The sequence below is a fragment of the Lethenteron reissneri genome, chromosome 18 (genome assembly GCF_015708825.2).
Source record: "Lethenteron reissneri isolate LAM-NWPU_2019-01 chromosome 18, ASM1570882v1, whole genome shotgun sequence".
Lineage (NCBI taxonomy): Eukaryota > Metazoa > Chordata > Hyperoartia > Petromyzontiformes > Petromyzontidae > Lethenteron > Lethenteron reissneri.
This window is the reverse complement of record NC_083796.1, coordinates 14,812,461-14,832,262: the sequence shown is the minus strand read 5'-3', so window position 1 is coordinate 14,832,262 and position 19,802 is coordinate 14,812,461. Positions and strand designations below refer to the sequence as shown.

General features: G+C 52.1%; 1 protein-coding gene across 1 annotated transcript in view; it reads left to right on the top strand.

The window, feature by feature from the left end:
* LOC133343909 (protogenin-like) overlaps positions 1-19,802 on the top strand; it is a 113,473-nt gene that overhangs the window by 46,715 nt on the left and 46,956 nt on the right. Inside the window, 5 exon segments of the mRNA XM_061553911.1 lie at positions 1,775-1,919; positions 6,659-6,795; positions 9,621-9,758; positions 11,456-11,614; positions 19,429-19,591. Of these exon segments, the coding sequence (XP_061409895.1) occupies positions 1,775-1,919; positions 6,659-6,795; positions 9,621-9,758; positions 11,456-11,614; positions 19,429-19,591 (742 nt within the window).

The window sequence follows — 19,802 nt, the reverse complement described above, 5'->3', positions numbered from 1 at the left end:
TAGCTGCCCCGGCAGATGTGACTGAAAAGGGAATGCATGCCCGGGGAAAGCCAGATCCGATTAACATCGGGGCAGAGCGAATAAACGAGCACGCCGTGGGCAATGAGCCATCCTGAGCCGATATGCCGTTCTCTCATTAGTGTTAGGGCCGCCGAAACATTAGCCTGATTGTGTAAAATTACGATTTGCAGGAAGGCAATTAGCCGTAACGTCCGCAAACCAGGCAGCCCGAGCTGAGCTGCATTTATCCGATAGTCTGCGTCGCAGCCGATTTTCTCGAACGGAGGACACTTGCCCTATTTCCACGGCACTCCGCTGGAAGGCCGTTTGTAGTTTAACTTCTTTAGTGGCAGCAGCATCTCATTTGCCAGCAAAGGCAATGTTCATTACTGCCATAGGTCAATTATCCAAGATATTGGAATTAAAACAAGACGCACCGATTATCAATCATCGTTCTGCGGTCATCAGTCATTGGCCATCGATACGGTGCCATCAATCGCCCGTCATCAATCACACACGCGGCCATCATCGTCCTCGCTGCTCGTCAGCCCGGCCTGAGAAGCGGTGCCGCTAATGCAGTGCAGGCTGCGTGGAGGCCTCGCCCGGCAGGGATCCGAGCCTTGTTAACTCGCCGGGCGCCGTGGTTATGTTACGGACAGGGGTGCGAGCGGGGGAGACAAAGCGGCGGCACCGCATGTTTGCCGTTGCGGCGTGACTGGCCCGGATTTACAGAGTCATTTTCAAGGCCAATAAAGGACCACTTTATAAATGTTTATAGGAGCCTCCTACGAGCCACGCAAGGACGACAAGATCCCATTTTTACGACGTGTCTAATCTGCGCACCGTTTATGGATTATGCATATATAGCTGCCTTAAACTGGAAAAAATGCCTGTGTGGGTTATTGTACGTTCAAAGGATTATGAAAACATGTTTATGTCAAAATACGCAGCATGTCACAAAGAGGCCGTTTGGAATCAATTGGCTGAAAGAGAGGTAAAACAAAAAGAGGGATCCGTTTTGGGCACACACGCACACGCGTATTGGGAAAGATCTGACGTGCAGTTGTTGTTTTTTTTCCTAAAGTAATCCCCTCAGAGGCGAAAACAGAACCAACTTGACCAATGGTGTGGGTTCAGTCGTCGTGTTTTTCACCCACGTGAACCTTTCCATTTTTTAACGCTGCTCATATTTCTGACTTGTTATTGTCCACTAACGGGCAGGCGAATGAAACACATTCGATGCGGCACACGAGAGCGGTGTTTATGAAATGGAGAGACGTTCGGCAGCTGCTTCTGAGGGCGCTTTGACACTGAGTGAGGTCATAGCTGCCCGGCGTCTTTCCCTCCGTGTCACCGCCAGCGGCCGTGCAACTCCCCGCGTTGATGCTCTCCCTTGCGCGCACGCGGTCCACTTGGGGTTGGTGACCCCACGGGGAGCCGCCCACGCCCCGCACGCTGGAACATTTCCCCCCTCCGTGCCTCATGAGTAGCTGCTGCGGGGTGGTAGCATCGCCACTGGGGAGACAAAGGTGGTCGGGCGTGGCGCTGGCCACCCACCGCTCGTGTGTCGTGCCGGCCTTCATCGGTGCTCGCTAACAGCACTTGCCCTAAGAGTCGGTTGAAGGCTATATGAGGGATCGCTGTAGTACGGAGGAAAGGGAAAGTAAGGCTTATGATCCACACACCTGGAGGAGACGGCTGAATGCACTCTTGCGCTCTTTGGTTGCACATCGAGTGCCGGGTGTGATCGGCGTGCGCCGTGTCTCCGTTGCAGGCCTGTCGGAGGTGGAGGTGGAGGCGGTGAGCGAGGAGGTGCGGGTGGGCGAGGTGGCTCGGCTGGAGTGTCGCGTGAGCGGCCGCCCCGAGCCGCTCATCGCGTGGGAGCGAGATGGCACGGCGCTCCCAGCTGACAGCCCACGGTACAGGCCAGCGCACGGCCTCACGCACGCACGCGCACACATCGCACACGCGTGACACAGCCCTTACACAAGCACACACACCTGACGTACGTGGCACAGCTCAACACGAGCTCTACACACGCACGCCTCTCACTCATATTTGCACGGTACAGCCAACACGCGCAGCCCTCAACACACACCCACACACGCAACTTGAGTTCCTGCAGAATTTCACTTCCTGAAGAAGCTTCCGTGAAACGTTGGACATCGTGCCAAACAACGCACAGTACTCCCCAAGAACTCTTCGGAGAGCTACACAGCACGACTTGTCATATTATTTATATTCATGCTGCATTTTTCCAATTATATTCTCATTCTCTAGCATTCATGGAAGATAGTTCTGAATTCTGACTCCTCCAACGTGAAATTGCGAGAAATAAGGCTCACAATAAAACGCCGGTGCCGAACAAGTTCAAGCTAAATCTTTTATGCGGAGCTCCCTGCTTGAGTTGGATGTTGAACGAGCTTCTTTATTGCCGCTGCGCCTTCGTGGTGTGCACAAAGCTCCCAAAATGCATCACTCTGAAGGCAATGCGTGTTGGAGCACGCATCGAGCTGAAGAAATCATCCATTTGGGTTCACGGATTGGCCAGCGGTTAAAAAAACGTGTGGCTGCAGGCCAACGCGAGAGACTAACGCTCGTAACCGTATCGATTTGCTTAATGATTTGTTGAAAAATGCACGTGGCAACCGGCGTGTTGGCGTCGGTAAATCCGGTGCGAGGGGAAGTGCGTTGGCGTGGCCGGCGCGGCCTGCCGAGGAGCGTGCGTCACGAGATGCCCCCGGGGCTCCGGCCACTGCCTCGCTCCCTCCCTCCTGCTCCTGCTGCCCCCCATTTCTCCGCGGGGTCAATGCTTCTAGCGCGGCTCAAGATGCCGCACCACGGCCGCAATGTGGGCCCTTCTCGACCAGGCCCGACACACGAGCCGAGTCTGCGGAGAGGGCAGACAAATGCCTCGTCCGCTCGTTCGCTCCGGCGGTCTGATGAGTTTAGCGAAATGGACTTGGACGGAATGAATGACTACCGTAACATATTTTATTCAGCGGCCTTGCTTCATAACCGTGAGGGTCCCTTAATTTAATTTTATGTTTCGTTTGGGCAGTACTGTACGGCGGAATAGTCAAACTATTTTTAGAGATGGCCGTGAAGTTATACGAAGCCGATCAAAACATTCACTTGGTGGTTCTTTCAACGCTGGCTGAGTGTGTGCGCGATTTTGATAGATAACCAAAAAACCCCAACCTCTTACTAAAATACTAACATTAATATCATGAATAAAAGTACGTATATTAAACCTGTCTTGCACCGCACATAGGCACACTGTGCTAATTGGAGGTGTGGGGGAAGGACAATAACTAAACACAAAAAGCAGTTCTACAGAAATGAGTTTTCAATTTAGATTTAAAAGTGCGTAGCTTCAGTGACTTCCTAATATCAGAAGGAAGAGCCAGAAAAGCGCATCTGAAAGCGCGCAATGCGTCGAAAAGTACAACTGCAACATAAGTAAACGGCTGTGTTTATAGCGCGCACACACACACACATAGTGCATTGTATATGAATAATGGCGCCGCTGCCACCGCTGCCACCGCCGCGCATTCTCAATCCGCCTCGTCACCAGGAGGCTCAGCCCCGTTGTCGGCAAAGTACGGGACGGGGAGTGCAAGGTGACTTAAAGTTAGGGCACCGCAGGTGGGGCAACCCAATTGCTAAAGTGCACCTCTGATTTTGAACGCGAGTGTGGAGCGTTTAGCGAGATGCCCCGAGTGTTGCATTTGCCTGTAGCAGTCTGCTGGGCTTTGCGTGGCTGGATGGTTAACACGGTTTGCGGGCGTGAGGTCACGCACCCCCATTTAGACATTCACGTGTAGCCGAGCTCGAGATTGGGCAGATGTAGACTGTGTATGATGGATTAGCAGCTGAGAGGCTCTGGTTGTGGCGTAGAATAAATGTGACTTATGAATGAGGAGTAGCGTTTGGGCCGTGCACGAGCTCTGTGTGTAACCCGTGTGGGTGTCCTGCGCTTGGAGAGCGATTCGGCCTCGCGACGTTGCCAGTTCAAATCCCGATCAGCGGCTGACACCCCATCGTCCATATGGGGGTCAATCAAATGAGTACCACATTGTGGCGTTAAGCCGACATGCGTTGTTGCCTTTTGAAGTCGCTGGCCACTGCCATATGAATGTGATATTTGTACCACTGAACAGGAGGGCGCTTTAATGTGTTGGCTATGTTTGATTGCCATGCCGTTCTAAGGGAGGCAATGTAAATTATCCATGAGATGGGAAACACGCATGGCAGAGACAAGTTTCCTAAATGCCTTTAATACACCCACAGGGCATGTTTATTTTCACTGTGCGAGAAGTGGATCGCATATCCAAAGGGTTTCATGGGTGAATTATGGTGCCGCAGTTTCTTCAAGATGTATATGGGTCGCTGTGCTTTGAGTTGCTGCGAATCGGAACGTACCTTCTGGTCACTGCGTAAGGGAGTCCACCGAATTTAAAACTCTGTGTTTTAAAAGAACCCGGAATGTAGTTTACCAAAGCTCGTTGTCTGCCACCTATGCTGTTAGCCGGCGAATTAATTTACCACAGCACAGCAAGGAGCGTATAAATGACGTAGTCTATATGCATTTGCTATGAGTCATACGATCTTTCAGGGCTTTGTTTTTAATTTGCTCTGGCCTGTCAGGCTTTAGCAAGGGGAGTCAGGGCTCGGTGCAAGTCAGAGTTGCTGGGCGGTGAGGACGAGAGGGCTGGGTGGGACGTGGGGGACGGCGAAGTAGGAAAGGCCTGGGCAGCGAGACCGCTGTCGACACGTGGAATGTGCACGCGGCGACGGCTCACACGGCACAGCGAAGCGGCAGCGCCCCGTCACGAATCCCGGGCTTAGCGTTCCACAGCACTCGTGCACGCTCGTGGCCGCAGCAGTGGCAGTGCTAGCGAGCTCACCTACCCAACCATGGCCAGGCTACCCGGCCATTGCCTGTACATCTACACCGCTGTGTCAGGGCAGAGCAGCACTTGACTCGCAGTCAGAAGGCGATGGGTTCTAATTCCATTCGGGGGTCATTGTTTCAGGGTAATAATTCATCAGTGGTCAGCAACACTGATGCAGTACACTTCTACTTTGTGGAAATACGACAGTGGTTTTCCAAAGGTTAGGCTGATCTCCTTTATGGAAATATGGAGTTTCCACCGTTGGCTCATTATTCCAACGCTTGTTGGAACGCTGGAACCCTTTGATTTGATTGAAGCTGAGATTACAACCTGTGAAAGTGACTTTGAAGCAGCTCTTTGTGTGGCTCTTGATGTCAGATGTCTCCTTGCGTCCGAGGAGCGTGTGCTGATGCGCACCGTGTAGCATCCTCGCTGCAGATTTGTTGAGGTTTTGAGCAGGCTCTTTGTCATTTCACAACTCGAGTGAAGTTCCATTGAGTAAATAAATAATCAAAGTTGCACACCTTTTGGTTGAGTGGGGGGGGGTGTGTTAATAGGTGTAATCACTGGGGAGTGTGGTGGGCGCAGCGATATCTTTAAGTGGAGAGAGCCACTCACGAACTCCCCGGTGCAGTGAAACGACTGCGAGCAGGCCTGCATCCTTAAGGGGATTCATGCTGACCTGCCGATCTGGGCGGCTGATATTGTGCTAAAAGTTAAGAATAAACAAGCCCTCATTGGTGGCAACAATGAGAAAAGACCGCGTTCCCATCATCCAACACATTTTCATAAAACCGGCGCCTGTTAGTGTAGCCTCCATGCAATTTGAGAGGCACTCTGTGGCTGCTTTGGGATAAAAGCCTGCCTTGAGGTCTGCCCTGCCACAAGGCGGGTTTAGGGTTGTTTGTTGATGTAAGGGGACCCTAATCCCGAGGTGATTGCTCTCTCCCGGCCACTACTCACGCACGGCTGAGCGGGGGGCTCGCCCCAAGCCGGAGTCCGCTGCCCAGCGAGGGGGGCGGCCAGGCCGGGGATCGGAGCCGCTGCCCTGGCGGCTCTCTTGACTCCGCGCAGCGCTGCCCTCACCGCCGCTGAATAAACAAGGGGCGTGCGAGAGCATGCACGCTGGCCATTTCACTTTCAAGACGGTGCCAGTGATTAATGTTTATGTCAGCGATTCCAAGTTACGCTTCTTTACAAACCCGTGTGTGTTTTTACAAGTCGCTCATCTGTCAAGTATTGTGAATGACATGAAGTGCAATAATAAGTGGATAAGTAACGCCAAACACCGCCAAAACATAGGGGACTGCACTGGCAGTGGTCTCGAGGCACGTAGCCCAAACTGTGCACGCTGTGAAAGCAGCAAGAGAGGAGAGGTAATAATACAGCGTAAAGTACACCAGTGGGTGAGGTTTTCTCAGTTGCTGTAATGTTGTTCTTTATCTTGTTTCATCTTTGTTGCAAGGTGACATGAGATTTGTTCAAACGCTTTATCTTTGTTGCAAGGTGACATGAGATTTGTTCAAACGCTTTTACGTCAAGCACAACGCACGTAGGTACGTGACTTTACCGAAAGAACCAAAGAGTATGGATTCCTGCAGTCACGAAAGCTTCAAATCAAGATCGCTTTACCGTTGTTTATCAACTGAGCTACGTGTTGCAGCTAATATTTTTACCAAAAAAACCTGCATTCGTGAATAACCTTTGAGATTGTTTGGTCATATAGAGACGTGTGAGCGCCATTTTGTCGTCCTTCACAGGCACACGCTGCTGCCCAGCGGAGTGCTCCAGATCAGCGCCATGCGCAGCGAGGATGCTGGGAAATACCGTTGCCAGGCGACCAACATGGCGGCCACGCGGTACAGCCGGGAGGTCGAGGTCTCCGTGCTGCCACAAGGTGGGACGGCGCTGGCGAGACTCGGTGGCCCGGTTCTCAATTCCCTTGCGCTGCCGCAGTTGGGAAGGGCTAAGACAACATCGTTGTCGGGGCTTTCAGTGGGGGGATTCTACTTCTCTGTGTTCTATCCTCTCTTTTTTGCATTGTATTACTTGTCTTTATTCTCCCTTGTACATTTTTTATGATCTAGCCCAGGGGTCGGCAACCAAAATAACAAGAAGAGCCATTTCTTTCCAATTCGGTACAAAATTCAGTATTTCAAGAGCCGCAATGCATCTGAGTACATACTGTACATACGTACATATCGTCAAGAAGCAGCCCGTAAAGAGCCGCATGCGGCTCCGGAGCCGTAGGTTGCCGACCCCTGATCTAGCCGGACCCACATTCTGGCAGAAGACTCGGCTCAACAACCGTGAGGTTAATTTCTGGCTGGTGGTCGTTCTTCCAAGTTTGGTAGAATGAGTACCACTTTTTTAATCTATACAGCTTCCGAATGCAAACGCATCCCAAGATGCTGAGCAAACAACATTAAAACTATAATTGGGTAGAAAGTACGCGGAAAGATGAGAGAGAGAGCGCAACAGTGTGGCACAACTCGGCACAGAGCAACCGCTGGGGCCCCGCAACAACAACAACAGCAGCAGGGACAGACAGCCGACCCAGCCAGGGAATCCATTGTTGTCCTGGGGATGGAATAGTCCTCGCAATAGAAATGTGGTATTTCCACCACCGAGTCAGGGCCGCCAACAGAAAAGAGAACTGTCCAACGCTCGCACGAGCACAGACGATGCTGATGTTTATTTTTCACTATTAAAGAAAAGCTTAGGTGTGACTTAAATCGAGGCCCTACAAAGAGCGGATTATGTCACACTCTGCCTGCTGTGGCTGCGTCTGTTTTCTTCTTCATCCATTTCTTGAGTCTTTTCTAATTCTACGTCAAGCGCAGCGCAGGGACCGTGCTGGAATTTTCGTTTGAACTGCGAGAGAACTTGTCGGGGCTGTGAGCGGTCACAGCTGTGATCGGAGGCAGCGCGACGCAACCCTCCACGTCCCGGCCGCGCTCTCCATGCCTCAGAGAAAACTCGACCCGCTGTGAAAAATTAAACCGCTAATTAGTAAAGAATAGTTATTCCATTCTTTCTACTTCCTTATTAATAATTCACAGGCTTCTGACTTCTAAAATGCTACACTTGGGGGTTTGGGCCTCTGTCAGTGGGCTTGTTACCGTTTAAATGTACGGTATGCGTACGCGCTTCCACAGAAACATTGCTTTACAAACAGCCCTTCGTTGCCAGCAGCCATGGGATATAATATAATGCTCATAAACAACGTGTTCAATACTTCAGCGGCCCAACACCCTGGTGATTATTCAGTCTTTCATTGAGTACTTGCGTGGGTCAAATAGGTAAGAAATAACCCATTGAGACTGCAAGTCTCTCTTGTTAAAGCGGGACCTGAGTTACAGAGCCAAGTGCTGGAATTGCATGACCATGAGAGTCAAGTGCAAATATAAAGCATATCATAACAATCAATGTCAATAAAAACAAAACACGAATTAAACATCAAAATCGGTGATCGTGAAATGATGTGAGGCGCTCAACACTTGGCAAGGAGCGAGAGAGATTGACTCCCGTGCTGGTAATTTCTGTGGGGCATTAAAGGGAGGGAGGGAGTCCGATGCAAATTGGATATTGAAGATTGTGCGACTCACAGCAGCTTACACCGTGTAAAGGCACAATGTGCAACTTACCAGAGTAAAGCCCTCCACGGTGCAAACACAAACATCGTGTCAAGCTTTCCCCTTGTAGCAATGTCTCTTTTGCAAACATCCTAATAATTAACTCATCACCTAGGTTTTATTGTTGTACAGCCAATGTTATAAATCAGTGTTTTGATTTTTAAGAGTTATGCCACTTTACATCAGGCCCCCAATACTAAACATAAATGCTGAATCATGATGACATATCTTAACGGTGCTCTCTCTTGGTTCAATAAAGGACTTTGCATCGGCTATGAATGAAGCCGTGCGTTTCCACGAGTGACAGCGTTGTTAAATGTTTTCACTCTGAGCTTTGGTGGCGAAGCGCCTCGAGATTGCGAGACACCAACACAGATGCGAGGAAACAGTTTGTCCAATGACATTCTGTGCCATCTGGTTTATTTATCGGCAGCTTTCGAGAATGAAATGAAATGTCTTGACAATTTTCCTCGGGGTCGGGCATGATTTTGTAGGATTTATCTTTTATAGATGGACTGGCTATGATATATCAATACTGTGAGATTTGTTGAATTTGCGAGGTATTTTTTGTTCGCAAAAGAAACCCCCTAGGGGTAAAAGCAATGGCTTAATATTTCTCGAGTTTTTCGTTGTTTATAAAAAAACACAAAAATGTAGAGTGGTGATTTGACCACAACGCTCATGTAAGATGTGCTTCACTAGAACCTTGGTAGATGAGATAATGACAAGAAACAGAACATATGATTGAGAAGGGCTGTTGTAATTGTCTAAAAGGGAATTGTGTGTACGTGTATGTGTGTGTGTACGTGTGTTTGTGTATGCAAAGCGGTGTGATGGTCGTTATCGCGCTGCACTGAAAACTCAGCATCTCAATTCCTGTTTCTGAATCTGGCGTTGGCCTCTTCAATGCACAATCGGAAGGTCACAAATTCAAAATCCCAGTCAGCGGTCGAATCAGTTCCTTCATTTATTTTGGGTCAATAAACCGGGTACCGATTTGTCACGCACAGAGGAATGTGAAATTTCCACCGCTGCCTCGCGGCGCCCGTTAATTCCCCGCTTGTGGTGCCCTTGGCCGCGTGCGCAGCTCTGCCGCTCGAGGGATACGAGAAGCCGAACATCACGCAGCGGCCGCGCAACGTGACGGTGGAGGCGGGCGGCACGGCGGTGCTGGAGTGCGTCGCTCAGGGACGCCCCCGCCCCATCGTCTCCTGGAGTCGCCTCGGTAAGAGCCCCCACCCCTGCCCCCCCCCCCCCCCCCCCCCCGCTTGACACCACCACCACCCACTTTATTTTTGCACGGGAACACGTGCGTCACTTGGAGAGCGAGCGCCCGGCGCGCGATTAACGCTCGCAGAAATAGAGGCGTGCGTCACTCGGCCAGGCCCGGGCCTGTGCCCCGGCATAACACCGTGGTGGTGTTTATAAATAGAGCGAGAACGCTTCTTCACTTGAGACGGGCGCTCTGCCCAACACCTACCGCGCCACTGCACTGCGTCACCTCTGGCCGCGAGCGTATTATACAAGCGGACACATCTTTTAAATTAATATCAAACCCGTGTCACCTTGCAACGTTAATAATATTGCTGCTCGGAGAATCGTTTTCCACCGTTTAGTTCTCCGTGCACCGATAGAGAACCATGAGAATGTGGAATTATCGCCACCGCCTCAGAGGGCCACCAGTTGAGATGCGTGTTGCCCTCCCACCCTCTCTCGCTTGCCTTCATTACCCCTGGCCACTGAAGGAACGTGAAGACCTATAACTCACTAAAAGCACTTGTGAGATCCCCACCTCTCTCTTCCCAGTTCAGAGTCAGAATCAAAATATTTTATTTAAACTGGAGGAGTTCGATAAGCTGTAAAGCTCTTTTATCACAGACATCCAGTCGGGGCGGGTCAGAACGTTACAACAAGTAATACAAAAACACGAACGGAGTGGGCAAGGTGAGTTTCAGGTGACTTGAGCTGGTGGCTCCACTGATAAGCGGAAGGCCAGGAAAGTGCGTGTCACTGCACCCAGTCCTGGCCTCTCACCACATCCGGCTCCCCTGGGAAGCAGCACAGACTGCACGCGATCACGTGCCGGTCAAGTTGCTGATGAAGCCACTTAATGAGTCCACCTACACCGGGGAGCACTAGGTGGACTTTCTTTTTTTGCCTCCTCAAACTATGGGTCACAAGTTCCCACTGAGCATCATCATCAGGGTGCTGGAGCGCGCGGTGCCTCTGCTCCTATCTCAAGAAGCCAGAGTGATGGGGCGTTGGTGGTGACGGGCGTTGGTGGTGACGGGAACGGAGTGAGCGAGGTTATCGCTGCATCAACTTGTAGACAGTGAGTTAGTGTGGCGGCAATAAAGGAATAGTTCCAAATAGACCTGATTTTCAGATATTGAGTAGTTCATGGTTGCCTATGACTTTAGCTCTAATCAGATGGTGGTAAGTGTTAATAGCCTTCTGAAGGTGTCTGTGTGTATGGACATGTATGTGTATACATATATATGCATATGTATGGGGAGCGGTGATGTAGTACATAGCGCACTGCTCTGTGAACCTGGCGAGCTGAGTTTCATTCCGGGCATGGCTAATATCAGTGATGAATATCTGAAGTGGCATCCCCTAGGTCGACTTAGCCCTAAAATGTACCTAGTGCACTGTAATATCACCACTGGGGAAACAAAGGCAGGCGGGCATGGTGCTAGCCACACCACCCGATTGTGTGCCATGTTCACTTACAGCACGTGTATGTAGGATACTGGGGACCTTCATCACGTGCTTGTGTGCATCTGTGCATTCATGTGCTTGTCTCTGTGTGTGCCTGTGTGTGTGCGTGTCTGTGCGTGTGTGCGTGTCTGTGTGTGTGCACGTGTCTGTGTATCTGCGCGTGTCTGTGTGTGTGCGCGTCCATCCACGGGGGCACTGCAGACCAGCAGCCCCTGGACGTGTACCACTCGCAGGTGCTGGGCTCCGGCAACCTCCTCCTGGCCGACGTGCAGCCGCACCACGCCGGCGTGTACGTGTGCCGCGCCTCCGTGCCGGGCACCCGCAACTTCACCACGGCCACGGGGCAGCTCACCGTGCTCGGTGAGTCTCTTCTCCTCCGCGCCAGGCCTTGGCTCCACCGCCCCCCTGAGCCCGTCCCGGTGTCGCCAGTGTGGAACCTCCCGGCGTGGGGTCCCCGGCTTGTCGCTTTACAGATGCCGGAGTCCGTTCCTGGGTGATTGCGGCACCGTAGGGGCTGTCCTGCTAACGCTGGCTTGAGACGGTGCCTCTAAGTGCCCCAGCAGTTCACAAACACGAGCACCCGACCGTAGTCTATGTGTCTATTTGTACTGCCCAATAATTGTACTGCTCGTGCTGTTTAAATCATCATTGTCAGCCAACGTACAATCCGCTGCTGGGTGAGGGTCCAGCCAAGCCGCCGCCATCTCTCACGATCTCTACGCTGCAATACTCCACGTGCCACCCACACACAAGCATCGTTGCTATTAAACTTTAAGAAGAAATCCGTGCCAAATATAGTTTTTAAAGCTATATTTGGCACGAGGTCATCATCAACACAACAGTCTGAAGAAAACCCCAGATGAACACTGAGACCTTTGGCCCCAGTATGGGGCCCTCCCATAACTCAGTGGATATCAACGGCTCCTCTCAACGTCGTCTGACCCTGGCACAATGGCCTCCTCTTAGCGGAGGACGTCGTGGGACCGCTTGTGTCCGCACACCTTGGCGGACGGCACGCTTACTTGACTGTTTCACGCTGATGCTTTCTTTGGGGGCCGTCAGTAGAGTGTTCGCAAAACTCCCCCAAACAAAGAAGCGACTGAAATCACCGCTGTAACGTTGAAACGTAAGTGAGATGGATTTGGCCGTAGCATGTTTTTTTCACGGGCGTAACCTTTACCGCTGTTGCTGTTAATCCTTCTGGACCACGTCTGCCTCGCTAAAAGACATTTTTATCTCGCCGGTCCCTTAACTGGCGAAGGAAAGCGGTTTCTTTACAGTGTTAAAATGTCACCGGAACATTTTTTTTTCCAGGCAACTGGAAAAACAGGCACTGTGCACATACTTTGAATGCAGACGCCTGAGTCTCAAGTGGCCGAAAATCTCTGAAGCCGAGACCCCACTACAGTTTATAGCGATGGCGCTCGTCCCCTGAGAAACGTTAATGCCGCTCTTTATTTCACAATGATGAATTTCCGTCCACTAATAACTGCAGATACAGTTACTTGCAGCTAAGAGCCATGACTGACAGCACGGTCTAAGTGTTACAAGATTTTCACGCTCGATGATAATGCCGTATCAAGCTCACTGCCGGGTGAAGCTAGTGCGGGGCCTGTAGCATATGTTATAAAGGGGCCATAAATAAATAAATAAGTATACTCATATTAAAACACAATTTTTTTTACTTGCATAGAAAAGTTATTGTATTTTTTCATTTGCTATACAGCCAGATAATACGACAAATCGCTAACTTTAAACACCCAGTCGTTCATAAAAAGTTGAAGGCACTGTAGTACTATAGTAGTACAGTGCAGAATTGCTGAAACGTAATTGATAGCTTGAAAGCATTTAGCGCGGGGCCCTTGAAAATACGGGGTCCGTAGCATATGCTACTTTTGCTACTCGGATAATCTGGCACTGATCAAGCTTAATAGCAGAAGATGGTCCACCTCCCGGCACGGGGAGCGATGATTGTTTATCAGATGCCACGGAGCCATTGTTTTGGTTCATCATTGTAGCAAAACGCTTCTTATTGTTTCTGTTTAAAGGAAGACACAAGCCACACGCAACGGCACCGCCCTTGCCTTGGTACTGCCATGTGCCCGAGCTGTGTTGGCTGGGCCGTGCGACACGCGTGACGCGCGACGTCATGACACGCGCGTGACATCGCCGTGAGATCGCTACCATACTGGAGCGCTACAGCCAAGGTGCTGACCGTGACTTTCAAGTTTTTTTTTTGTCGCGAATGAAACTTCAGTCTCACGTTGGACAGCAATGGACATGTGCAGCCTAGGTACGTGCTGCTGTATCTGATCAGAGCCGTATGTGAGATTTTTTTGGGCTGAGTTCCTTTTAATCTAGAGCTCGGTGTGCGGCAATATCGGGAAGTTATGATCCAGAGTTGAGCTTCAGAATCTTCTTCTTGCATATGGCTCGGTGCATAGCTACTTTTAAACATCTACATCCAAGCTTGGAAGCCACGTGACGACTTCAGGTGAGGCAGAGTGAACCGCCGCTGCTGTTGCTTCCCCCATAAAATGCACTCCGTTGGCAGTGGTTCACAGCGCGCCCGCATTCCGGGCTTCCGTAGATTTTTCCACTCACGAATGCGGTGACTGGAATTGAGTGAAATACAACGATTATTTGAGGCCCACGGCATCTCGGTTGGGCCTTCTGTCCCTGTTTGCAAATGGCGCCGCAATCGGCCGTGATGGTCACGAGGACACCAGCTACTGTCCTTGCACCGGGCTCTCACGGCGGTGAAATCGGCTCGAGATGACGTCAATCTCTTGCAGCTGTCTTCCCACGGCTGGTCTGGTCTCCAGACCGCGGTGAATTGAGATCTGTGTTGGTGAAGCCCCCCCAGTGCTGAGCTGCCATGTCCTTGCTCGTCTGTCCCAATGGATGCGTTGTACGTCGAGATGTCTTTACCGAGTGTGTGAGCAAGAGCGGGCAGAAGAGCTGCTGCTGCTGACGGCTCCCGTGCATAGTGCACTGCCACTCCTTTTTCTGCCTTTCTCAAATGCCGTGGAGTTGTAGCCAAAGCCATCCCGTGCGATGCCTGCGAGTGGGCGTCGGGGCACGTTTGACGCACAGGTGAGTGAAAAGTGCAACGATCGTCTAAGCGAAGTGGAAATACAAACATAACACAACGACCTGGGAGAGGAGGGGGTGGGGGGGTAGGAACCTCCCATGAGATCAAAAAGTAGTTTATCCTCCTTAATGGAGGCAGCCGGCATCCTGAGCGGCGACAGAGAGCAAAGACCAAATGCCCGCTGACCCTCGTCCTGAAAGATTGCGGTTCAGATGGGGAGGGGGGGCGGGGAGAGGATTATGGATAATCTCGGCTGGAGACGGTGGTGGAGGAGGAAGAGCGATGCTCGGTAGGGAAAGAGCCCATTGAGCTGTCCCACCAAGCCGAGTCTCACAGAGTCCCTCCTCACCGAGTCCCACTGAGCCGAGTCCCACCGAGTCCCTCCTCACCGAGTCCCACTGAGCCGAGTCTCACAGAGTCCCTCCTCACCGAGTCCCACTGAGCCGAGTCCCACCGAGTCCCTCCTCACCGAGTCCCACTGAGCCGAGTCTCACCGAGTCCCTCCTCACCGAGTCCCACTGAGCCGAGTCCCACTGAGCCGAGTCCCTCCTCACCGAGTCCCACTGAGCCGAGTCCCACCGAGTCCCTCCTCACCGAGTCCCACTGAGCCGAGTCTCACAGAGTCCCTCCTCACCGAGTCCCTCCTCACCGAGTCCCACTGAGCCGAGTCCCACCGAGTCCCACTGAGCCGAGTCCCACCGAGTCCCACCGAGTCCCACCGAGTCTCACAGAGTCCCTCCTCACCGAGTCCCACCAAGCCGAGTCTCACAGAGTCCCTCCTCACCGAGTCCCACTGAGCCGAGTCCCACCGAGTCCCTCCTCACCGAGTCCCACCAAGCCGAGTCTCACAGAGTCCCTCCTCACCGAGTTCCACTGAGCCGAGTCCCACCGAGTCCCATCAAGTCCCACCGAGTCCCTCCTCACCGAGTCTCACCAAGCCGAGTCCCACCGAGTCCCACCGAGTCTCACCAAGCCGAGTCCCACCGAGTCCCATCGAGTCTCACAGAGTCCCTCCTCACCGAGTCCCACTGAGCCGAGTCCCATTGAGTCCCACCGAGTCCCTCCTCGCCGAGTCTCTCCAAGCCGAGTCCCATCGAGTCTCACAGAGTCCCTCCTCACCGAGTCCCACTGAGCCGAGTCCCATCGAGTCCCACCGAGTCCCTCCTCGCCGAGTCTCACCAAGCCGAGTCCCACCGAGTCCCACCGAGTCTCACCAAGCCGAGTCCCACTGAGCCGAGTCCCACCGAGTCCCACCGAGCCCTCGCTCTGGATTCTGTGCCACTTTGCTGGCCTGGGCGACTGTTGGCCACAGAGTCGCCAGATGTAGGTGGTCATGAAAGCCGTGGTGGACGTGGCAGTGAGTAAAGGCGACCTAACAAGAGGCAGGTTAGGCCAGTGGCTCGTCACAGGCCAAACAATGTTGAGTAAAACTACAAAGCATGAAATTGTCGATATAAATTATTGGACATAGGCTCACGATTAAAAGAAAAATGTCACTTTAGTTGCGGCGTGTGAACGACATCAAAAGAGGTGAATTGATAAACTTCACACGACAATTTGCTTTGATCGAGGGCACTCTGGACATCTGGCTTAATGGCCACTCCTAGTGAGACGTGGCGAGACGTGGTGATACGTGGTGAGACGTGGTGAGGCGTGGTGTGCCGGAGGGTTGAAGCCGGTGCTATGCGTTTCTCCTTCATCTGAAGATGCCCCACAGAGAATCTCCGTGTGTCTCTCCCTCACCTGAAGATGCCCCACAGAGAATCTCCGTGTGTCTCTCCCTCACCTGAAGATGCCCCACAGAGAATCTCCGTGTGTCTCTCCCTCACCGGAAGATGCCCCACAGAGAATCTCCGTGTGTCTCTCCCTCACCTGAAGATGCCCCACAGAGAATCTCCGTGTGTCTCTCCCTCACCTGAAGATGCCCCACAGAGAATCTCCGTGTGTCTCTCCCTCACCGGAAGATGGCCCCACAGAGAATCTCCGTGTGTCACTCCCTCATTTGAAGATGCCCCACAGAGAATCTCCGTGTGTCTCTCCCTCACCTGAAGATGCCCCACAGAGAATCTCCGTGTGTCTCTCCCTCACCTGAAGATGCCCCACAGAGAATCTCCGTGTGTCTCTCCCTCACCTGAAGATGCCCCACAGAGAATCTCCGTGTGTCTCTCCCTCACCGGAAGATGGCCCCACAGAGAATCTCCGTGTGTCTCTCCCTCACCTGAACATGCCCCACAGAGAATCTCCGTGTGTCTCTCCCTCACCTGAAGATGCCCCACAGAGAATCTCCGTGTGTCTCTCCCTCACCTGAACATGCCCCACAGAGAATCTCCGTGTGTCTCTCCCTCACCTGAACATGTCCCACAGAGAATCTCCGTGTGTCTCTCCCTCACCTGAAGATGTCCCACAGAGAATCTCCGTGTGTCTCTCCCTCACCTGAATATGCCCCACAGAGGGCCAAACCTGAGCTGCGAATTATGGAAACGGGCCTCTGAAACGAACTTGCTGGCTCCCGTGGACGACGCCACGTTTTACAACGACGACGACAGTGTTCTTGATTCCGCACCCTTCGATACGTCTCACGGCGCTTTACATCTCACATCACATGTGAGAGGGGCACCCCCAGTGGGAGCTGTCCCCGTGGGCGCGAGGCGACTCAGCAGCCGGCCTACAAGCGGCCATCAGCCTGGCAGTAGGGGGCGACGATTGTTGCTGCTGCTGTGTGAAACCCCAATTGGGTATTTTACATTGCTGTGGGTTACATCATTCCAGCAATATGTGTGTGTGTGTGAGTCCGCGTGAGAGCGCTGAGTCATGAGTAATGGCTGTGCCCTTTGAAGGAAGCAGCTGTGAGGCTCTGCTGCCCCTGTTTGTTATCCCTCCTCTGTGCCTCCGCTCCCTGTCGCCGTGTGAGAGTATATTATCGTAATGTGAAAGAGAATTTAATGTTATTTTCCTTTCCGATCCTCCTAGTTATTATTTAATTAATCTGTTTATGTTTCTTAATCTGCTGCTATTGCTCCTGAAATGATGTATATGTAATGTTAGTAAACGGTATTAATGATTTGTCATTTTTTTGTTTATTCTTGTTCTCATCAGAGGGTATAATTTGAGGAAATACATTAAACGCGCGTAACGTATATATGATTTGATAAATGTGTTTAGCGTGCAGTACAGTGCGTTCCTCATTGTTCATTCACGATGGTGCGGCGTTTAATTAAGCAGACAGTTTATATTGGATGCAAATGTAATTTGAGGACCTCGGTGCTGACTCGCGCCGAGGTTCTCATCGCTGGAGACGGCCGCGGCTGAGCAGACGCCGGTCCCTCACCGCATCGCTCCGCTAAATCGATCGACGGCGTGTTCGCCATCACGCACGTGCACGGCGACGCGCAGTCGGTCTTCTCGGGCGGTCACGACGCAGAAGACGTGGATCTCATCGCAGATGCACGTGCGAGGCGCACTTTCGCGATTTGCACGCATGGACGCAAACCGTACGCCGCACATCGCCGTTCGTGCCATGAATCTCATAAAAACAAACGGACCGTGTTTGAAAAAAACGGTCTTTCCCATTATAAATAAAATTAATAATTCACGCTTTCATATTCACACGCGAGCGCCTAACGTGCGAGCGCTTACGGACGAAACTACGGGATGAGCGGCACGTCAGACGTGTTATTGGTCAATATGAGGCGCAACGGCCGATTTGGCCGTGATTGATGTTTGCCGTGATCTGGAGAATTTGATGCCGCATGCGGCAAAGCCGCACACAGTCAGAAATGGGGTATTGAATGGTCGGTTGAGGAGGCCATCAGAGATGTGACCCTGATGTCTCCAAAATTCCCACGCTGACCTTTAGCGTGACCTCTGCACAGCCTCCTTCTGCATTGATCTGTTTGTGTGCCTAGGGGCTCTGAAGCCTCTGAGGGAGACCATTAACATTCAGTCTCTTCGAGTTAATGTTACTCCCAGGGACAACAAAGTGTCATTTGACGGCGGCGGGGTACGCGCGCCACTGCGCGTGCGTTCACAAATGTAGCGTGCGTGAGGAGGAAGCGCCGCTCAACCGGATTTTTTGCGAGTGAGGCGGCTGTGTTTGCGTCAACGCACGCCACTTAAATGGTTGGGTTTCGATGTAGGTCCACAGAGCTGGGACAGTTGTTGGCCCCGTTGCTGTGCTGCTTGCTTGGGTTTCCCCGCAGAAATGATAAAGATTTTTTTCAATGCAACTTAACACAAATTATGCGAAATCAAGATAAAACATGATTACCATTTGAACACAAGTAAACTGCACCCGGACATAAGCGAGGAGCAGCCGCGTGAGCGTGCGTGACGCGTGCGTGTTCTTGTGAGAGATTAGCACGGTTGGCTACGTACGGTGCGAAAGACGTTCAACATACGTACGTACACACAGAGATGTGTGCGTACCACGTGGCACCAAGGGGTCTGAATGTTTGTTGCGTGCGTGCGTCACTACGTACACACGTCAGTGCGTGTTTGTGTGCGTGTAAATACACGCTCATACGTTTGTATCTGCCGGTGACGAGCACCTGGCATAAACTCTATATTAATTGCACGTGTGTGCATATGCGATTTCAAAATGTTTGCCATGGATGCATGGGCTCACAAGTGTTTTGGTAACGTTTGTGCCAGTTATTTGTGAGGACTGTTGTTGTGTGTGTATGCTCATGGATACATGAGCATATGTGCACAATTGTGAGTAATTGCGTGTGTGTGTGTGGTGTGTGTGCGTGTGTGTGTGTGCGTGTGTGTGTGTGCATGGTCTGTGTGTGTGTGTGGTGTGCGTGTGTGTGGTGTGCGTGTGTGTGGTATGTGTGTGTGGTGTGCGTGTGTGTGGTGTGCGTGTGTGTGGTGTGTGTGGTGTGTGTGGTTTGTGTGTGTGGTGTGTGTGTGTGGTGTATTGGTGTGTGTGTGTGTGGTGTGTGTGTGTGGTGTATTGGTGTGTGTGTGTGTGGTGTGGGTGTGGCGTGTGTGTGGTGTGTGTGTGTGGTGTGCGTGTGTGTGGTGTGTGTGTGTGTGGTGTGTGTGTGGTCTGTGTGCGTCCGTGCGCCTGCGCATGCAGCGGCGCCGTGGTTCGTGGAGCAGCCCGAGAGCGTGAGCCGGCCGCGTGCCGGCACGGCGCGCTTCATGTGCCACGCCGAGGGGGTGCCGCCCCCCGCTGTGGCCTGGCTCAAGAACGGCGAGCCGATCCACTCCAACGGACGGGTCAAGGTGCTGGACAACAGGTGACACACGCACGCACACACGCACACCGTTAGTCTCAGTTGCTGTTAGTAAGCACGTGATGGTGGGGTGGGACTACGACGACTATGCAGGGATTCCTTTGTCTTCCTAGTGCCGAGTTTACTTAAGGGAGGCCCAAGACTGGTTCCATGGTGTGCCTGACTAGGAATTGATCCCAGGCTGGCAATTGAAACCAGGCCACTGGTATCATAG